Genomic DNA, 20,128 nt, shown 5'->3' on the forward strand with positions numbered 1-20,128 from the left:
CAAAGGAGGAGGCAACAATGCTTCATAAGAAATATACTCATTATCTTGCCCATGTAATTGTAACCCCTCTATACAGTATTTTCACAATAAAAAACGAGGAGAGGTGTCAGCACATAAAACTAAATTATGCTTTTATTTATGTTACTTCCCACAGATTGAAAACAAATTTTCAGAGCACTTGTCTAGTTAATCTCAAATTGTAGATTCCTAAAATTTATAAATGTGCTATCTCATAGCGCCCTCTGGTGTTCAAGTAGATCATTTTGGCTTGTCTTGAGGCAAAACTGTATAATCAGGCAAATCTATAATTAACATGCATGAGTTCTCCAAATATTTACTGAAAGTCTACTATGTGACAGTTAGTGCAGAAAGTGTTGGGAAAGACATGGCTTCTTGTTTAAGCTCATAGTTTAGTAAGATTGACAAATGTATTCAGCTACAAAATTTAACAAAACCTCTTTGCCTAGTTTTTCACTAAAATACACAGCTGGCGTGCCTCTACTTACACAGTGTTGGACCATTATTCACTTTAGCAGGTATCTGGCTGGCTGTGGACAGAACACCACTGGCCAAGTACACAGGGAAGATTCTGAAATAGAATAAGCATCCCAAGATGTACAGTGAGATTGAATCCTGGCTTTACAGATTGGAGAAAGGGCCTTTCACAGTCAGCCCCAAGATATTCTGGTCTTGTTGGTACCCAGAGGCTTGTAGTCATCCTATTTCTGGATGTGGAAATCTGACAGTCATTAAGCAGCTGTTTATGCAGCACTGTGATAAAAGTCCTCAAACAGAATCACAGAAGCCCTAGAGGACTAGAGGGAGCTTAAAAATCTATCGCACGCTATTTAAGAATGTACATGGGGGTAAGGTGGCTCAGTGGTAGAGCACTTGCCTTGCATGCATGAGGGCCTGGGTTCAATTCCTCAGCACACATAAGCAAAAAGAAAAAAGCCGGAAGTGGTGCTGCGGCTCAAGTGGTAGAGCGCTAGCCTTGAGCTGAAGAGCTGAGAGACAGCGCTCAGGCCCAGAGTTCAGGCCACACGACCGGACCACCACCCTCCCCCCCCCCTCAAAAAAAAAAGAATGTGCAGATCTGCAAATTGGCAATTGGAGTCATAGAGCATATGGTATAAATAGGTGGATCTTCTGGCCTCCCCAGAAAGCAAAGGGAATCTGAAGGAGTGGTAGACACCTTCATCAAGGACAGAAATGAAATTCAAATATCCAAAGATCTAGGAATAACTACAGAACAGAAAAAAAATGCTGTATTCCACTCTGTAATGTTCGTAAGGTTTGTCTTTTCCATTCCTTATTGTTCTTTAAAGTAAGTGGGGCCTGCAACCTGCATCTAGCCCCATGGCAGATGGCAAAGGTGACGTGACACATATGAATTCATTACACTAGACGACAAGGTGCATCCTCCCAAAATGCCTCCTTGCTGGCTTGGAGAAAGTAGAGTTATGATGGGAATACCTGTGTGGCAAGAAGCCAAGAATGGCTTTCTGTCACACCTTTGGGAAGAGAGACCATTGCAAGGAATAGAAGACTGCTAGCAGCACACGAGAGAGCCATCAGACCTTTCTTTCCCCAGGTATGTCAACAGCTTGGAGGCAGATTACCAACCTAGGCCTACGTCACTCACCCTCCAGACTGCAATCTTAAGTGTGTGCTGCTTTAAGCTGTGAATCTCACCAGACAATGACAAATATGGATACAGAGTTCAGGACACTTTTTATTTTGTAACATTTTATTAGAAAAGTAATACAAATAACAACTGAAATGCTGGGGAAGGAAAGCCACCTATTCATTTACCATGCCACGCTTGCTACTATAACCACAGGTAATAATCTTGCTTTATCATCCTCTTGTTACATGCTGGGGTCATTTGCAGCCATGTTCACATTCACTCACAGTTTCATAGTTTGTAATGTTTTCACTGTAACATTTTCTCATGTTTGTCATAATATATACTCATTTCTAATGACTATTCAAGGTACTACCCATAGACAGGTTTATTAACTGCTTAGACCAGGGGATGGTAAATGAAGGCCCACATTTGTAAATAAAGCTTTAATTTACTATAACATAGCCTGACTCATGGTTGACATATTGTCTATGGATGGTTTTCATGCTACAAACAGCAATGTTGGGCAATTAGGACAGATTGTATGACCTGCAAGGCCCATTTATTGCCTGGCCCTTTAAGAAAGTGTGTACATTCCTGACCTAATCTTTTAAGTGGCTCACAAGTGGGAATATTAAAAGTAATGCTAGCTGGAGAACATTTGAACATATAATTTTTATACTTTGTACAACATAATTGGAGGATTAAGAAAAGTGGAATGACTAGGTCTAGTTAATAAAGATGTCTTTAGGGCCGACACTTTCTTCCACACTATCTCATGCAGTAGTATAGCTATGATAGAAGGATGGTGGGACAAAAGGCCCAGTGTTCCTGCAGGTAGCAGTCAGAGGTCCTGACTGTTCTACGCATGTACACTTACACTCCTGAGGAGTGTAGTTTCAGTTCTGACCTAAAGTCAACTGAAGAGGAAATTGCGACTGAAAAAAGAATCTACAGAAAGAATCCTTCAGTGTCTACTGGGAATGAAAGCAGATAGTAGTAAAATTCTTCAGGGGTCTAAGGCCATGTAAGTGCCATTCCACGCTGGCTGAAATGACTAAAAGGCACTAAAGGGCTGAAGAAGGGAAAGAGGGGCGACTTCAACAAGTTCACGGCGGCAGCTATGCATGTGATGACAGAAGCGGCACACGGATTCTCTTCTTTGCACACATCCTGCCATAACAAATGCAGACTGTCTCCAGAATGCTCTCCAGCAACTACTCGACGTTTCTGACAATACAAATTCTTTTATCTGAGAGAATTTTTTCCAAAAAAAACTTACAAGATGGACAAGCTATGTTAACCCTGAATATCTTGAAGTACAAGGTAGAGCAGGCTGATGAGTCTCAAATCCAATCCTTCGTGAGCACAAGGCGTTGACAAGCAAAGATGTCATCTTCTAAGGGAAATATTCTGCAACATAAAAAAAGGGATCAAGATACACTTTTTCCCTACTAAAGAATGTAACTTAAGAGGAAAATCAGAAAGATATTTAATTATCCCAATTATGCCAGCAAAGTGTGTAAAGATATCATGCATGAAATAGTTATTTTATTAAAATGTACCTGTAAAAATGTCAATTAACAGGTTTTCTTAAGAAGCATTCATTAGATTAAAACTATTATTGGCCTTTACATTCGACTTCATTTATTCACTACATAACTAAATGAATGGTGACTTCATGAAATAGTCTGAAAAAACTATGACATTCTCCAGAGAAAGGGAATAAAATTATTTTTGCAAAAATAAATAGGGAGATGTTACTTTGCCCAAATCATAGCCAGTTTTCTGAAGTATAAAAATAGATACTTTTTTGTCGCGTTTTTCAAGTGGCAAAAGGAGCAGTCATTGTACAAATAGCTTAGAATCATGTCGTACTTTTCCTCTGCGTTCACTGTTGACTCTCAGTTACCTCAAAACTGACCTGTGGGTCTGGCAGCATAAATCCATCCGTGAGCTTATAATAGACTATTGTTGAGTCAGACTCCACTATGGCCAAGGTAAACGACATAGGCAGATCTGGATCGCCTTGCAGTTTTCGAGATGCCTTCAGGATTTCCCTAATCCTGAAAGCAAAAACATAATGCATGTAGGAGCCACCACCACTCAAGTAATGATGAGTTCAAGGCAACGAAACACTGGAAAGAGGAAATGACAGTCAAAACAAGACAACACTGCCTGAAGCCTCACATATCAGCATCTATGAGCAATGTATTTAGAGATTCAGATAAAGTAACCACAGGTACTAATCAGGAACTGCATTAGTATCACCTGCTAAAAGACAGCATACTTTATCAGTTGAATCTTTTAGTACAAATAAACATTTTCCTGCTTCAAAAGTGGCAAACTAGTACCTGACTAGAAAAAAAGATCAATTTTTACAGGCTGTCCACCTTGTATTTGTTTTTTTTTTTCTACAAAAACTATAGAGAAAACAGTGTCTGGGGAGCTGTAAGAATTCTAGTTTATCCAAATCTCCTGCTGCCAACATGCACCACAGTTCTTCTTCAGTATGCAGTGTATCTGCAGCCCTAACATTCAGACTGTGCTGAGAATACAGACAAGAAAGTAAAAACCTATTAAGAAACTTAAACTTTTATATACTTTCTTGTGTTTGTGCATATGTGCAGGAGCAAGAATGCACATATGTGTGTGTGTTTCTTAGGTAAGTTGTATGGGAATCTGAGACCATATAGAGACATTTTGGACAGCAATTTCCATCTCACTCACTGCTTTTCTCAGATGATATGTGTTCACATACTTCTTTAATATAGAGCAAAGACTTTTCAGACTTTCTCAAAACACCCATGTGGGAAACCCTAAGGTTTGAAAATCAAGCTCAGAGCTGTAAAAGAGGTTTTGTTTCCAGAGTTGAGAGAAATCACTGTCCAACATGGAATGGAAGTTCCCATCTGTGAGGTCATGTTTACTACTTGGCAATGTGTGTGAGGAAAACTACCAAGGAATCTTCACAGCAACAAACAGCTATCCGTCTGTTACTTAAGCACATTCATTAGTCCTCTCAAATTTCTTGTTAGTATCTTTCCCAGTCTAGTATATGTGTGTGTATGTATGTGTATGTGTGTCTGTGTGTGTGTGTGTGTGTGTGCATGCAAATGTGCTGGTCCAAGGGCTTGAACTCGCAGCCTGGGTTCTATTCCTGAGCTTTAGACACAAATCCACTTCCAGTCTTTTGGTGCTTAATTAAAGATAAGAGTCTCACCAACTTTCATGACCAGGCTGGCTTCAAACTATGAGCCTCAAATCTCAGCCGCCTAAGTAGCTAGGATTACAGGTGTGAGCCATCAATGCCCAGCTCCAGTGTTTTTCATATATGTTACTGTAGTAGACCCATCACTTGTCCCATTCAAGACTGTTTTGATTCCTTCACAAAACACCACATTAACTCATAAAAATGTTCACCATGCCTTTAGGTCAGCAGACTGTGTTTTCCGATTGATTATCAATAATGGTCAAAAAAGCACTAGGTTATGAAGTTCTTATTTAATAAATCCTACAAGTGTGTAAAGATGTCAAGATGGTAGAAAGGTCACTGGAATATTATAATCTCAATTATTCCCAATAAATTTGTAATATCAATTTAGAAATCACAGAAATCTACAAGAGAAAAGGCCTATATATTATTAAGAATTTGAATCTTTCACTGAGTTGAACCTCAAGGGAAAAGAATCTCATCTAAAGAACAAATATCAATATTCACCATAGCTGCTGACGACAGTAACAAAATTCAATGATCATAGCAGATTTCTCTTTCCTCTAACTTTATGGATGAGCTTTACACAGTAGGGGAAAAAAAGAGCAGTTCTAAAGCTTAACCAATTCAAGAACAAGCCTGAAGAAAATACAGTCAGTCACAAAGTTCATGCTATTTTGCTAGTGTCCTCAGTCAAATTAGTTAAATGCTGTGGTCAGAATGACACAGGCTGTGGCCATATCTATAAAAAGGACTGGCTCTCTGGTTTGCTTCATGATGATATGGCTGAATGGACACCCCATCATACAGTGAAAACTGAACTTAGAACTGGAGATGCGGAAGAAGCCAAGTCCACCCACAGGTCCAGTATTAAAGGCCTATCTCAGGTAACAGATTGCCTCCTTGGAAATCATACCAATGCTTTCCTAATTTAAAAGGGAAAAAAAAAGCAAGGCAGCTGAAATCACAAGGGGATCTGCTCAACAATCTCAGTGAGAAGTCATTCTGCTAAAACAAATTGCTGCTTTCTTGGTTGTTTTTTAAGGGTAAGACAAAAACACTGCTGTGTCCATTGAAAGAAGTTTCCAGAACTGGGGGGCTCACCAGCATGCAACAACTCCAGCAAGATGTGGGGGTGAGAACACACCCCTAGAGATGGGGCACGAAGAAATCACCAGTTGTTAAGACTTCAAGATGGGGCATGAAGAAATCACCAGTTGTTAAGACTTCAAGTCTCAAATAATAAACTTACAACAAATATTATACTTGCAGGGAATGGAAATATTTTTCAGTAACAGGGAAATAATATTAGGTATCCTGCAAGGAAATACGTGGCATTCATAATAGTAATAATAGTAAATCCCATAAGAATACTTCTAAGAATACTTCTGGTAATGCTGAGAAGGAACTTGGTTCCACCACTAAGACAGACTCTTAACTCCCAATTAACCACCAGAAAATGAGAAGTGGAGCTATGGCTCAAAGTAGTAGAGCACTAGCCTTTAGCACAAAAGTTCAGGGACAGTGCTAGGTGTTGAGATCAAGCCCTATGACTGACTGAAGAAAAAAAAAAAAAAACAGAATGTGAGGTGATTAGATCTAGTGTTGTTTTTATAGGAGAGATTTGCTTTCTCTTATCTAAAATACTTTCGAGATGGCTCACATCTATAATCCTAGCTACTCAGAAGATTGAGATCTAGAGGATCATTGTTCAAGGCCAGTCTAGGCAAAAAGTTTATGAGACCCCCCCAACTCAACCAATAAAAAGCCAGCCACAGTGGTGTATTTTGTCATCCCTGCTAAAGTTAGTGTAAATAGGAGAAGTACAATCCAGACTGACCTGGTAATAAACAGGAGACCTCATTTAAATTACAAAAGCAAAAAGAACTGGCAGCATGGCTTAAGTAGTACCTACTTACCAAGAATAAGGCCTTGAGTTCAAACCCCAATATCCTTCCCAAATTTTTTAAATTAAAAACTAAAAATCTTAGCTACTCAAGAGTCTGAGATCTGAGGATCACGGTTCAAAGCCAGCCCAGGCAGGAAAGTCCGTGAGACTCTTATCTCCAATAAACCACTCAGAAAACCAGAAGTGGTGCTGTGGTTCAAGTGATAGAGCAGCCTTGAGCTAAAGAGCTGAGGGACAGCGCCTAGGCCCAGAGTTCAGCCCCATGACTGAAAAAAAAACCAACAACCTGAAAATACTTTTACTTTGTGTTATAAAATACCTATCAGTGTATGTGTGTGGGCAGTCCATCCCTATGGAAAGCACGTTAGACTGTTTTCTGCCTAAGGGACTGTAGAGCACATGGGCAGCAAAGATGGCGCTGGGAGAGAGTAGGGTGGGCAGAGCCCAATTGATCTTCCAATCAGTGCCTAACCAGCCCGTGAAGGCTCAGGTGCATGATAGGGTGTGAACTTGACAGTGATTGGTTCCTCTTCCTCCCTTGCCATGCCACCCGCCCTTTTTGGCTTTAAAAAGGGCTGCTCTCTGTTAATAAACGAGTTTTCTACCTGCTGGATTTGGCTCGCTGCTGTGTCTGATTGTCTCCCGGGCTGAGGGAGGCTGGGGAACGGGCGAGCGCCACACTTACCTTTCCTCGGACCCCGTCTGTCTCTCGTGGGACGGACGAAGACCCAACAAGGGACTGAAAGGAGTCTATAAACAACCCTGAGAGATGCTTGTGGAAGCACATTTCTGCAGGTACAGCACTCACATAAAATCAGTCACCGGGCCACAGAGGGTTTGAAACAGACACTGTCCAGCATAGGTGAAAAATGATCAGTTCCAACGAGCTTCCCAGGAATGGAAGCTTGTCCCACATGCTCAGCCTGTATCTAAGTCAGTTTTAGACAAGCAGGTGCACACTACTTTAAACTACTGCATAGAGTCCCTTCAAGAGTGATAGTCAGGAAAACCCACACCAGGAAGAGGTGCAGGGAAAGCAAGAGTCCCTTTTGGACATGCTAACTTCAGATGCTTCAGATCACAGTGAGGTTAAATGAGTCTAATGTTCACAGGAGATCTCACATGCAGATACAAATTGTAGTCATCCGCATTTGGTACAGTACATGTCCATTCATATTCTATCTGCCCCTCTGTCTGTCTTTCTCCCTCACACTCACACCCACCCACCCATCCATACACACACACACACGCACACACACACACACACGCACACACACACACGCACACACACACACGCACACACAGACACACACATGCACACACACACGCACACACACACGCACACACGCACACACACACACGCACACACACCCATCCATACACACACACACATACACACACACACACGCACACACACCCATCCATCCACACACACACGCACGCACACACACACGCACGCACACACACACACCCATCCACACACACACACGCACACACACACGCACACACACACACATCCATCCACACACACACACATACACACACGCACACGCACACACGCACACACGCACACACACACACGCACACACACACACGCACGCACACACACACACACACCCATCCATCCACACACACGCACACACACACACACGCACACGCACGCACACACACGCACACACGCACACACACGCACACACGCACACACACCCATCCATCCACACACACACGCACGCACACACGCACACGCACGCACACACACGCACACACACACACACACACACACCCATCCATCCACACACACACGCACACACACACACGCACACACACGCACACACACGCATACACACACACACGCACACACACGCACACACACACACGCACACACACACGCACGCACACACACACACACACTCACACCCACCCACCCACCCATCCACACACACGCACACACACACTCACACCCACCCACCCACCCACCCACATGCACACACACACCCGCACGCACACACACACGCACGCACACACACACACTCACACCCAGCCACCCATCCATCCACACACACACACACGCACACACACGCACACACACACACGTACACACACGCACACGCACACACACACACACATACACACACACACACACACGCACACACACACACACACGCACACACACACACGCACGCACAGAGCTTTCTTATCATGAGTGGCAGCCACTCCTATCGCTGTCACAACAAACCCATTGAAATTTCATGCTCCTTCTGCCCTGCACACTTAACTCTTGTGAGTACTTCTGCAGGAACCTCCTTTTCCATGGCTGTGCTGTGTTCAAGGCCCTTGCAGATTTCAGACATCTGGTAACTCCACGCAGCTTCCCCAGCCCCCATCTCCTGTACTAGCATGGATAAAGTCCCTCCCGAAGTCTTCCTCGGCCCTCCTGTGTGTATTTCATTACCTCTAATACACTGGACATAATGGCTGTCCATCTCAGTTATCAGATGGATGGAGCATCGGATGGCCAAGACCTGTGTGGTGTTTTGTACCCTTCAAGCCCATGCATCTAAAAAGAGCAATCTACAAAATGATAGTGCAATCTGCAGTGTACCTTTTTATCTTCTCCCCAAGCCAGAACATCCTCCAATTTTGCCTCCAGATGGTCTATAATTATATTCATTTCAATTTATATTTGTTATATTTACTGCTTAAAGAGAAGCATAATTATAGTATTTGTAATATTTTACTGATATTTTAGTTTACAAATAGCCATTAAAATTTTAATTTTCAGGCTGGGAAGTTGGTTCAGTGGTAGAGTGCTTGCCTTTCATGCATGAGGCCCTGGGTTCGATTCCTCAGCACCACATAAGCAGAAAAAAGCTGGAAGTGGTGCTGTGGCTCAAGTGGTAAGGCACTAGCCTTGAGCTGAAGAACTAAAGGACAGCACCCAGGCCCAGAATTCAGGTTCCACAACAACAAAAAAAATTTTAATTTTCCTAAATAGCCAAGTGTTTCAAAATATCAAGTCTTTTTCTTCTCCTCATGAAACACCAATGCCATTGATGCTGCAATGAATAACTGGTCCATTTCTATTATGTGTGATGACTGTGGAAGGTACTGGAACAGCACAGACAATTAAAAGGTTTCTAAACATAAGAAAAGTAGGAGGTAGCAGGGTGCCGGTGGCTCATGCCTGTAATCCTAGCTACTCAAGAGGCTGAGATCTGAGGATCTCAGTTCAAAGCCAGCCCAGGCAAGAAAGTCCGTGAAACTCTTATCTCCAATAAACCACCAGAAAACCAGAGGTGGTGCTGTGGTAAAGTGCTCCCCTTGAGCTGAAGAGCTGAGGGACAGCACTCAGGCCCAGAGTTCAAGCTCCATGACCAACAAAAAGAAAAAAAAAAGAAAAAAACAGGAGGCTTTTTTCCCCTTTAAAAGTTGTGGAGAAATTAACTGTCATGAAGAATGGGCGCACACTCCCTCGCTGGAAGGTGGGAAAGTGTCAGCACTGTGATGGGCAGAACGCAATAAGCCTTGGTAAGGTAAGTGTTGCATTAAGATAATCACCAGCCAGGAGGCCTACCCATGTGTCTTCAGTGGTTTCACTTCACTTGAGGAATAACTTTCTTTTACTGATCTCTTTATGTTGTTGGGGTTTGGGGGGGGGGAAGGGAGGTTGGACAGTACTGGGGCTTAAACTTGGGGCCTTGTGTTTGCACTCTACCATTTGAATCATAACTTCAGACCTTTTTAATATAAAGTTATTTAGAGACAGTCTTGCATTTTTGCCCAGGCTAGCCTGGACTGTGTTCCTCCTACCTCTGGCCTCCCAGTTCATGTAGCTGGGACTATGTATATATTCTCCCGCGCCAAGCTTTTTTTTTTAGGTACATGACCAGGACTTGAACTCAGTACCTAATGCTTTCACTCACTGGCTAGTACTCTATCAATTAAGCCACATCTCCAACCCCACCAAGCTTATTTTTTTAAGATAAAGTCTTGGTAACATTTTGCCCAAGTTGTCTCCAAACCATAATCCTTCTATTCTCCACCTCCAAAGTAGGCTGAATTACAGGAGTGAGCCACCATGTCCAGTCAAAATTTATGAAATTGTAATCTTGTCAAGGGTCTCGACTGTACCAACTAAAAAAAACTCTTAAAGTTTTTAGCTTTTATGATATCTAACAGAAAAGCAATTTGGTATAAAGATGATGGAGTTTTCTCCTGATTTGATGAAAAATACTCAGATGGGAAGCCAAATCCAGAAAGAGAACACCTGGAATAACTTTCACAGATAAAATGTTTGAAAAGGTTACCAATCACCATAAAGCAAAATACATACCACAAATGTGTGTATGTGTGCACAAGCATATGTATGTGTGCACTGTGTGCATGTGTGCATGAGTGCATGCATAAATGCATTCGTGTTCAGAGCATGTACTCTTTACCCTGGTTAGAAACAGCAATCACAAAGGAAAGAACTACCATCCTTTGTGACCAAGGAGATGCATAGACCATTTAAAATAAAATCGTAGCCATTTCTAGATGTTATAACTGTGTAACACACTTCATTTCACGAGTTTTCACACATACACACAAGCAAAGATAAGCTTAAAGTATGTCAGCTCTCACTGCAGGCCCTGCTGACACTGGAACAGAGAGGTGGCATGTGGCCATGGGGGGAGGGGAACCACTGGGAGCCAGAAATCAAAAATAAAATTGCTTTCACTCATAAGATGGATCATAGTGTAAGTCATTTAAGATCCTGTCACATTAATAGCTACCTGCAACACTAATTCCACATTAGCAATCTGTCACACTACTTTCCTAACTTTGGTGTAACAGGTCTCTCTTACTGTAATACTCCACAAATAGCAACAGCAGGCTGGCCCAAAGAGAAGCTATCTGAACATAAACTACGTATGTTGTTTATGATGTGTTTCCTCTGGCCTCTGCAACCTGTGACTCTGATTTCATGTGACTGTTGTATCTGGGGAAACGTGTTTTACCTCCAGCAGCATTTGTCAAGGTTATTCATGGGCTTCTCAGATTGCCTTAGGTAGAAAATAGTCCAAGGTGCTTTCCACAGGATTTACCATCCAGACACATATACTGCATACTAAAAATTATTTATATTAGCTTTAGTAAATGTTTTTAGTTGAAGGGGGAAAAAAGATGTGCCATTGCCCTCAGGAAACCCTAGCAACTAATCACCTTATACTCCATAATATTCCCATCAACAATCAGAAATGGGTACTTTGCCAATTTTATTCTCCCTCTAGAGACAGGCAATTAGCATTAAATCAATATTTCCAGGACTAGTGTATACAAGACCACCTGAGACTTGAAAAATATGACGAATTGTTTTAACTGTGATCATACATAGTCACGGCATTCAAATACACATTCACCCTGTAACAGGATCTGTCTGTACTTGTGCCAGAAACTAAACAAATCCACAGCTTGGGAAAAGCCATGTGACACGGACAGAAAAACTGTTTTGACATTCCTAAAGCACATGGAGATAGAGACACTGTTACATTAAACACTGCTTAGAGTGAGCGCCTTATAAGGAGTGGGCGCATGCCACAGAAGAGTTGTAAAACAAGTCACGGAAAGAATGAGCCATGCAGATCCAGGGGCCAGGCTGCCACTCGTGTGACAGACAGCCCACAGCCACTGAAATGGCTTTAGGTGAAAGTAGGGTGACTGGTCTTCATGAGGGAAACTTTTTATAACTAAGTTGTGGTTAATATAAGTGATAGTTCAGCCCAGATTCACAAATAACATACCCTAGAATTTGGAAGCATCAATAAAGGCTGGCAGGACTCCATGCTCTCCATGAATAGAATGCAACTACATTTCCAGCACAGCCATCTCCTCTCACTCTTGGATACTGTGCGCTACTCAGCTTCCCCATTAATAAGTATGCTGTCTCAAGTATTCTCAAGGAACACAGAGCATTAAAAACACTGCAGTGCAAAGCCATCGCAGGCAGAAAAGTCCATGAGACTCTTATCTCCAATTATCCAACAAAAATGCCAGAAGTGGAGCTGTCGCTCCAATGGTAGAGCACTAACCCTGAGCAAAAGAGCTCAGGGATAGTGCGGAAGCCCTGAGGTCAAGCCCTAAGACCATCACCGGAAGAAAAAAAAAAAAGCAAAACAAAAGAACAACAACAACAAAAACCCAACAACTCACTCCCCATGTTCAAGAAGATAAGCAGCATAGCTCAGGAGAGTGCTCCACAGCGGTGTGTCATGGTGTAGGCAGCAAGTAACAAGCTTCTAACAAGTAGATAGGACACTTGTTAATATAACGCTAATACTCTCGATAATACATAACAAACAGTCTCGTTCACATGCCACTCCTTGTAATTGTGTAGTTTTCTGTGCCTGGCTTTGTTTCACAACAGATTTTAAAAACAACAGTAATGTAGGAATAGCTCTGAGAGAGACGATAAGAACTTTTAACAACATATATGTTTTTAAAATCTGGAAACATAGGGATACCAATCAAGCGTATTTTCGTCTCAGCTCTGGGAGTGAGGTAGACAGGATGGTGCAGTGGAACAGGACACTCAGAGGCCCTTACGGGTCTCAACCTGCCCCCTACTGTCTGCCACGCCTGGAGCCCTGGTGACGACATCTTTTTTCAGAGGCTGATCTGTTCCAACATCGTATGTGCTAGCTATGTACTATCCAAAGATTCCCCATAAATAAAGTACCTTCTTTCTGCCAAACAGTAAGAATACGAAACTTCAAAGGCTCCTGTCAAGTTAAGACATGTTAAGACAGGTTAAGACTGGCACGCTGCAGATTTGTATGAGCTTCATGACAAATAATGTAAATAATGTTGGTGTATTTGAATTCCTTTTCTGTGAATTGCCTGTTCATAGTCTTTGCCTGTTCTTTCCACTAGATTGCTTCTTTCTTAATTTAGTCACAGAAAACTGGTTATATAATCGGAATTAATCTGTATGCTTTTTGGTTGGTGGTGGCAATATTAAGGTTTGAACCCATGGCCTTGCGCTTGCTCAGCAAGTTACCTTACCACTTGAGCCATGACTTCAGCCCTTTTTTGCTTTATTGCTTTAGAGAGGGTCTTGCACTTTGTATCTGGATGGGCCTGACCATGACCATCTTACCACCTATATCTTCCAAGAAGCTGAGCTTACAGGAGTGTACCTGTATTCCTCTCTTGTTTTTATTGAGATAGGGTCTTGCTAACTTCTATCTTCTTTCACCTGATTTGGCCTTGAACCCCAATCCTCTTATAGCCACCTCCACAGTCAGCTGGACTGCAAAGAAAAGAGCTACCACATTGAGAATTCCTGACAGTCACATATATGGGATATCTCCTTTCCTATTCCATGAAAATGTTAAGCACTGCCTGTATAAACTGTAACAATTTTAAAAGGAACACCTCAGCAACAAGCAGTAAAGATGTAGATATAAATGCCACGGGTCCCAGGCATTCCATCTCTAGGCTTCCACTCAAGGAAGCTCACATGCATGAGTACCAAGAAACACTTAAAACATTGCTACTAAACAGCTGTCTGCAACTGCAAAACAAGTGAAAACAGCAATGGCTTCCTAACCCGAAAACCATCCCCCCTCACTTCATCCTCACTTCTCTTTCTAGTTCTGTTCATTTACTTGTATTCTCTTCCTTAAGGCAGTATTAGTGAGTGCCTTCTCTGGCCATACAGTAGGCTAGACAGGTGGCCATACTTAACTACCTGCAGCTGTCCTGTGAGAACGCAGTCTCACTACCTTCAGGAGACTCTTCCTGAGCTTAGTGTGATCCAGACATGTACAACACTGTCCATATCACTGTAAAGTGCTTGTCAGGTCTCCACTGTTATTCAAGTAAGAAAGTTAGTGGAGACAGTCCCAACACGTAAGAAAGGATAATTCCATTCTTACTAGATCCCATCCAACAATTACCAAGAAAGAAATTTTATTTTCTAGGCTAACACGCAATCTGGGATAGTGCTCTTGTGACTATGGCTTGGTCAGCATGTTCTCCCAGCACTTAGCCAAACATACAGGAGCCACTAACACATACTAAGTTAAAACAAAACCTCCCAAGGAACATTATCCCCAAATCGACACTTAAAAAGTGAACAGAGAACACATTTATTTTATAGATGCCTTATTACTGAATAAAAATTGTTTGCTGTCTTCAGTAAAAAAGATTTCTATTCCTGGTGAGTTACCTTTTCACAACGCACATATTTTCAGAACACATCTCAATGACCTTTTCTATGCAAGGCTATGCAAAGGAAAACCAGGTATTCCCCAAAGCTATTCATGCCAGAATTCCAGTGCTCTGCCCTCTAACTCCATGGTTATGCTCACCCAAGAGAACCTAGATTTTATGTGTCCTATAGCCTAACTCCAGGTGGCTTCCAGCTGAATACTACACTCTTTAAGGACGCTCTTTAACCCCCTCCCCCGCCCCATATTTCAACACCCTTGCTCCATCAGGACTCACTTTGTCGTCTCTACTTTCTGTAGTTAGCTCACATGGCAGCTGGCTTCCCTCAGAGCAAGGAAGAGAGAGAGTGCCCACGTCAAAAATCTCGCCTCCTTACCAAGAGTATGTTTCCTACTCCCCAAAGGACCTGCTAAACTAAATTCATCCACTAGAGCAATTAGACCAAAAACCATCCACTCACCTGTGATGGCTGAGAGAAGCCGAGACTGGAGTAGGCACCACCGTCTGTAACCCTTCCCCTTCTATCTCAGTACCGACTAGGCAGATGAGCTGCAGTTCTGGTAATCCCACACAATTCACTTCATGCCAACTTTTACCTAAAACAGAGTCATCGAATGGACAATACTTGATTGTTAAAAGCAAACAATGCAAGCTCTACCCAAACTTAGCTGAGCAAATATCACTCATAAATATTATCTTCTCTCTTTACTTTTCTAGCCTTTTCTGCTATATAATTATTCCTAATGTAAAGGAATGAAGAATAATTAATTGGCAAAATTAATAACAAATGCAAAAAATGGTTGCTTATTATATGTCAACAATGCTATATTCCATCCCAATTCCCAAGTCCCCAGCATGGCCCCAATAACCAAACAACATAAACAAAGAACTTACTCTCCATGAGATCCAGGTAAACCAAGAATGAAATATAAACTTGAGTGGCATCTCCTATGTCTAATTCCATCATTTCTAAGTACTGAAAATAAAAACGTAATTGTCAAATAGGAAAAGAAGAATCTTTCAGTATTTTTCAGTGAAGTATTCACTGAATGCACACATATTCGTATATCAACATTAGGATAATTTAAAAAATCTTCCTGATATAGTGGAAGAAACAAGACAATATAAGATCCAATCTTTGTAAGCAAATCTGTAATTGTTAGAAAAAAAGCACATACATAGTCTTCCCTCTAGGATCCATAATAGAATGGCTCTAGGACCTTCTCCCCACTACTAATACCAGAACTCAAGAATGTGCATCTCTGTAGTATTTGCCTATAAAGAAATTCATCCACAGAGAAGACAAATTTTAATTGTATTTTTGTTGGGACATGTTAGTAAAGAGCTTCTACTTCCCCAGTTTCTTAGTTGCATGTAGAGAGAGCCTGCTAAAATACCATTCCTACCTAGTGTCACTCACTCATGAGTATAGGCAATTATGTCCTTGTTGCATTTTAAAGAAGAAAACTACTGAGGCTTCCAGATATATCAGTGACTGGATGGATACAGAGGGTTAATAGGATGATCTCTGATATCTACATGGAGCTCTGAAGTCACCTTTCTCCATCAGCTTCGTAGCAAAGGTACCAGTGCCTGAGAGCCAAGCTGAGTTGTCTACTCCAGTCAGAAAATGTGTTTGAAAAATAATGCTAATATTGTGCCAGGCTGCAAGGTCTTTGTGTGTAAACTAAAAATGTGAATTATAGAACAGCATAACTTCTGTATGATACATCAGATGCCATTTCACTAGGTCTACTGATATGATCTTACTGAGTAATGGAAACTCATCCATTATTTCTTTTTATCTTAAAAGTTTTTTTGTTTTTTTCTTTAGGTAATTTTTGTACCAGTTCTGAGACTTGAACTCAGAGCCTGGGCACTGTCTCTGCACTTTTTTGTTCAAGGCAAGCATACTACCACTTGAGCCACAGCTCCAATTTACAGCTTTTAGATGATTAATTGCTGGTAGAGTCACATACTTTCCCGAAAAGGTGGCTTTGAAAGCAAATCCTCAGATCTCAGACGCCTGAGTAGCTAGGATGGATTAAAGGCCACAAGCCCTTGGCTGGTATTTTCTTCCTAAGGCTCTAAATAACATTTCCATGCTATTGTTTCTTTTTTAGAGGTCTGAAAGGGAGACCGCAGGGAGACAAAAATCAAGCAAAAGAAGCTGAAAAAGAAACTCACTCTGGACTCCATTTTTTCAAGGTTTTTTGTTCTTTTGGGTAAGGGGGAGTGCCGTTTTATCAATGCTCTGGTCTGGTCCCTGAGATTCCTGACAGATCCCATCACCTCTACAACTCAGCACCAACTCACTGCCGGTGGCCATTTCCCAAGCAGCAGCAGGGTCGGGGCTAGCTGCCTGCTACTGGGGAAAACACACCCCGCCTTGGGCAGGAACCCACTGCACCGGCGCGGGACGAGGCGCACGCCGAGCCCGGGCTGAGGCTTGGCTCCTCACGGACTCGGAGGCCCGGCCCACGACCACACACCGCCGCGGCTTTGCTCTGCCTGGGTAACAAAACAGAAGCAAGCGGGGTGTTCGGCTTTGGGGTGTCCGTGTGGAGAGAGGAGTTCGGGGTCAACCCCGCCGCCGCGGGTGGCGCGCACCGTCGGCGGAGGTCGGTGCGCACCGCCGCGCGTCCGCGGGTCGCAGGGGGACCGCGGCCCGCGAGTTCCGCCTGAGAAAGGGGCCGGGGCCGCCCTCGCCTCCCGCCGCTGACCTTAGGGTGCGTGGCCATCCAGGCGTCCTCGGGGGCCCACGGGGGAGCGCCGCCGTCGCCACCCCCGCCACCGCCTCCAGGCTCCGCGCCACCACCGCCACCAGGAGCCGGCTCGGAACCGACCTGCTCCTCCATGCTGGCCCGCGCGGAGCCCCGCGACCCGGACCCGGCCGGAAGCCGGGCGCGCGCGCCGCCGTGCCGCTCTTCCGCCGCCGCGGCCGCCGTCGCCGCGGGTTTGCCCGGGACGCCCCCACCAGCCGCTCCTTCCAGAACGTTCTCTAGGCCTTTGCACTCCGCGGTGCTCGCGTCTTGAGCGCACGGGGGTGTGAAAGGGTTAGGAGAGGCCGCAGCCCCCTCCGGCCCGGCTGCTCTGGGGAACGTGGGTAGCTCGCGTCCGCCTCGCCCTCGCCCGGCCTGGGCCCCGGACTCCCCGGTCCCGCAGCCGGGGGGAGCCGGCGCCACCCGCCGGGAGCCACCCCGGGAGCCGAGCGCCCGCCGGGAGCCACCCCGGGAGCCTGCCGGCCCGGGGCCAGCGCGGGGCGCGTGGGCAGCTGGGCGCGGTGGGGGTCACTGCGTGTGAAATGGGGAGACCCTGGAGGGACAGGCGGAGCGCCCAGGGGCGACTCGGCGGCCATTAGGTGAATCCCAGCAAGAAGTAGCTCTGGAAATCCGAAGCGTGAGAAGCCGGGAGTGGAGCCGTGGCTTAAGTGATAGAACCTGGGACCGTGCCCAGGCCCTGAGTTCAAGCCCCAACACCGGCCTAAAAACAAGTTATTCACAGTTCCAGGTAGAAGAGAAATTCTTCGGGAACATGATCAACTAAGAACCTGCCGCCGAAGTGACAGGTAAGAATTTTTTAAAGAGACCTGTATTACAATCATCTTCAATGAAGTAAAAGCATGTTGTCCGTCGACGGAAACCTGGAGACAAATAGAAAAGAGAGGAAAAGTGTAAAGCCATTCTGCTACTAAAAATGATAATTTCAGAAATAGAAAGCTCATTGGGCAGTTTTAACAGCTGAGACAACTTACAGAGAAAGAAGTAAGTGAACTTGACATTATCTAAGGTGAACAACAACAATAAAAAAAAATTTGGAAAAAAAAAATCCTTGGAGATGTGTTATGTGATGTTAAGCAATCCAGCACACATATCAGTAACAGAGAAAGGAAAGGATGGGTCAAAAATGAAAAATGGACAAAATGTTACCAAATTAAATGAAAGAAAATTCCCAATACCACAATGATTTTCTAAGAGAGTAACACATGGGAGTTTGTGCTATTTCAAACTGTTGCAAGTCAAAGAAAAACATCCTTGAATGCATTAAAAAGAACAAAAGGAAACATCACAGGTGAAGGCTTATAAATTGCCCTAGAATGTGTTGGAACCTTAGCTTTCACAAAGTAGCTACCATCACCCAAAGAAATAAATAGTGCTGAAATAACCAGGCTCCTTGAAACACTGAACACTGCCATTAAAGTAATTATAAAAGAATAGATCTGTCTCTTGGACCCCTAAAAATCTAAATCAGTTCATATTCCTCAGGAATTCTATAAAACCATAAAAAGGTCTAAGGAAATTAGATACTATTTGAACACGGCTCAAAACATCTTTTACAGGCCCATGCCTGTAATTCTAGCTACTCAGGAGGCTGAGATCTGAGGTTCACGGTTCAAAGCCAGCCCAGGCAGGAAAATCTGTGAGACTCATCTCCAATAAACCACTCAGAAAACCGGAAGTGGCACTGTGGCTCAAGTGGAACAGCACTAGCCTTCAGCTTGAACAGGCCCCAGAGTTCAAGTCCCACAACTGACCAAAAAAAATAAGAAGACTTGTCAGTTTAAGAAAAAGAGCTGGGCAGAAAGGAAAGCCCAAAAGGATGGATAAAACAACTGATAAATGTCACCGTTGGGCAAATACATTAAGTTCTATTGCTTAAAAAATAAAGCATAACTATTTTTACAATAAAAATATACAAAAACAAAAAAGATTATAAAATGAAGCACAAGATCACTAATGGATTTGTTTGTCAAAAAAAAGAGTCCATGTTAGCTATTCAAACACAATTTAAAAATAAAAATTCTTCAAAAAAAGAAAGCATGATATATTCAAGGATAAGTATTAAATGATTCTGACTTTTAATTCACTAAGAGAATGAAAATGGAATCTCTCTTAGCTTTCACATTAAGCCATAACAATAATGTGGGGTGGGTACTGGGGTTTGCACTCAGGTCTTGCTACAAGCATGCACTACTGCTAAGCCAAGCCGCCAGTCCATTTTTGCACTGGCTATTTTGAGATACGAGTTTCACTTTTTGCCTGGCCAGTGCCTGGTCTGTGTTCTAATATTTTATGCTTCCTGCTATAGGTGGGATGACATGTGAGTATCCCCGTCTTCTAAGATTGGAGTCTTCTGAACTTATCGCTTGGTCTGATCTAGACCC

At 43.2% G+C, this 20,128-nt stretch overlaps 1 protein-coding gene across 3 annotated transcripts; it reads right to left on the reverse strand.

The window, feature by feature from the left end:
- Positions 1-1,715: 1,715 nt before the first annotated feature.
- Tsen15 (tRNA splicing endonuclease subunit 15) lies at positions 1,716-17,844 on the reverse strand. 3 transcript variants are annotated; one of them, XM_042674658.1, is made up of 5 exons: positions 17,688-17,844; positions 15,859-15,940; positions 15,425-15,560; positions 3,552-3,693; positions 1,716-3,040 (listed from the first exon to the last, which is right to left on the reverse strand). In XM_042674658.1, the coding sequence occupies exons 1-5, from the start codon at positions 17,820-17,822 to the stop codon at positions 3,020-3,022; spliced, it is 516 nt and encodes a 171-aa protein (XP_042530592.1). In that variant the 5' UTR covers positions 17,823-17,844; the 3' UTR covers positions 1,716-3,019. The 3 variants fall into 3 exon arrangements, with proteins under 3 accessions (XP_042530592.1, XP_042530591.1, XP_042530593.1); XM_042674657.1 differs by lacking the exon at positions 1,716-3,040 and having other exon boundaries at positions 3,329-3,693; XM_042674659.1 differs by lacking the exons at positions 1,716-3,040; positions 17,688-17,844 and adding an exon at positions 17,152-17,344 and having other exon boundaries at positions 3,329-3,693.
- Between the last annotated feature and the right edge of the window lie 2,284 nt (positions 17,845-20,128).

This window comes from Dipodomys spectabilis, unplaced genomic scaffold (genome assembly GCF_019054845.1).
Source record: "Dipodomys spectabilis isolate Male_0828 unplaced genomic scaffold, ASM1905484v1 ptg000019l, whole genome shotgun sequence".
Classification (NCBI taxonomy): domain Eukaryota; kingdom Metazoa; phylum Chordata; class Mammalia; order Rodentia; family Heteromyidae; genus Dipodomys; species Dipodomys spectabilis.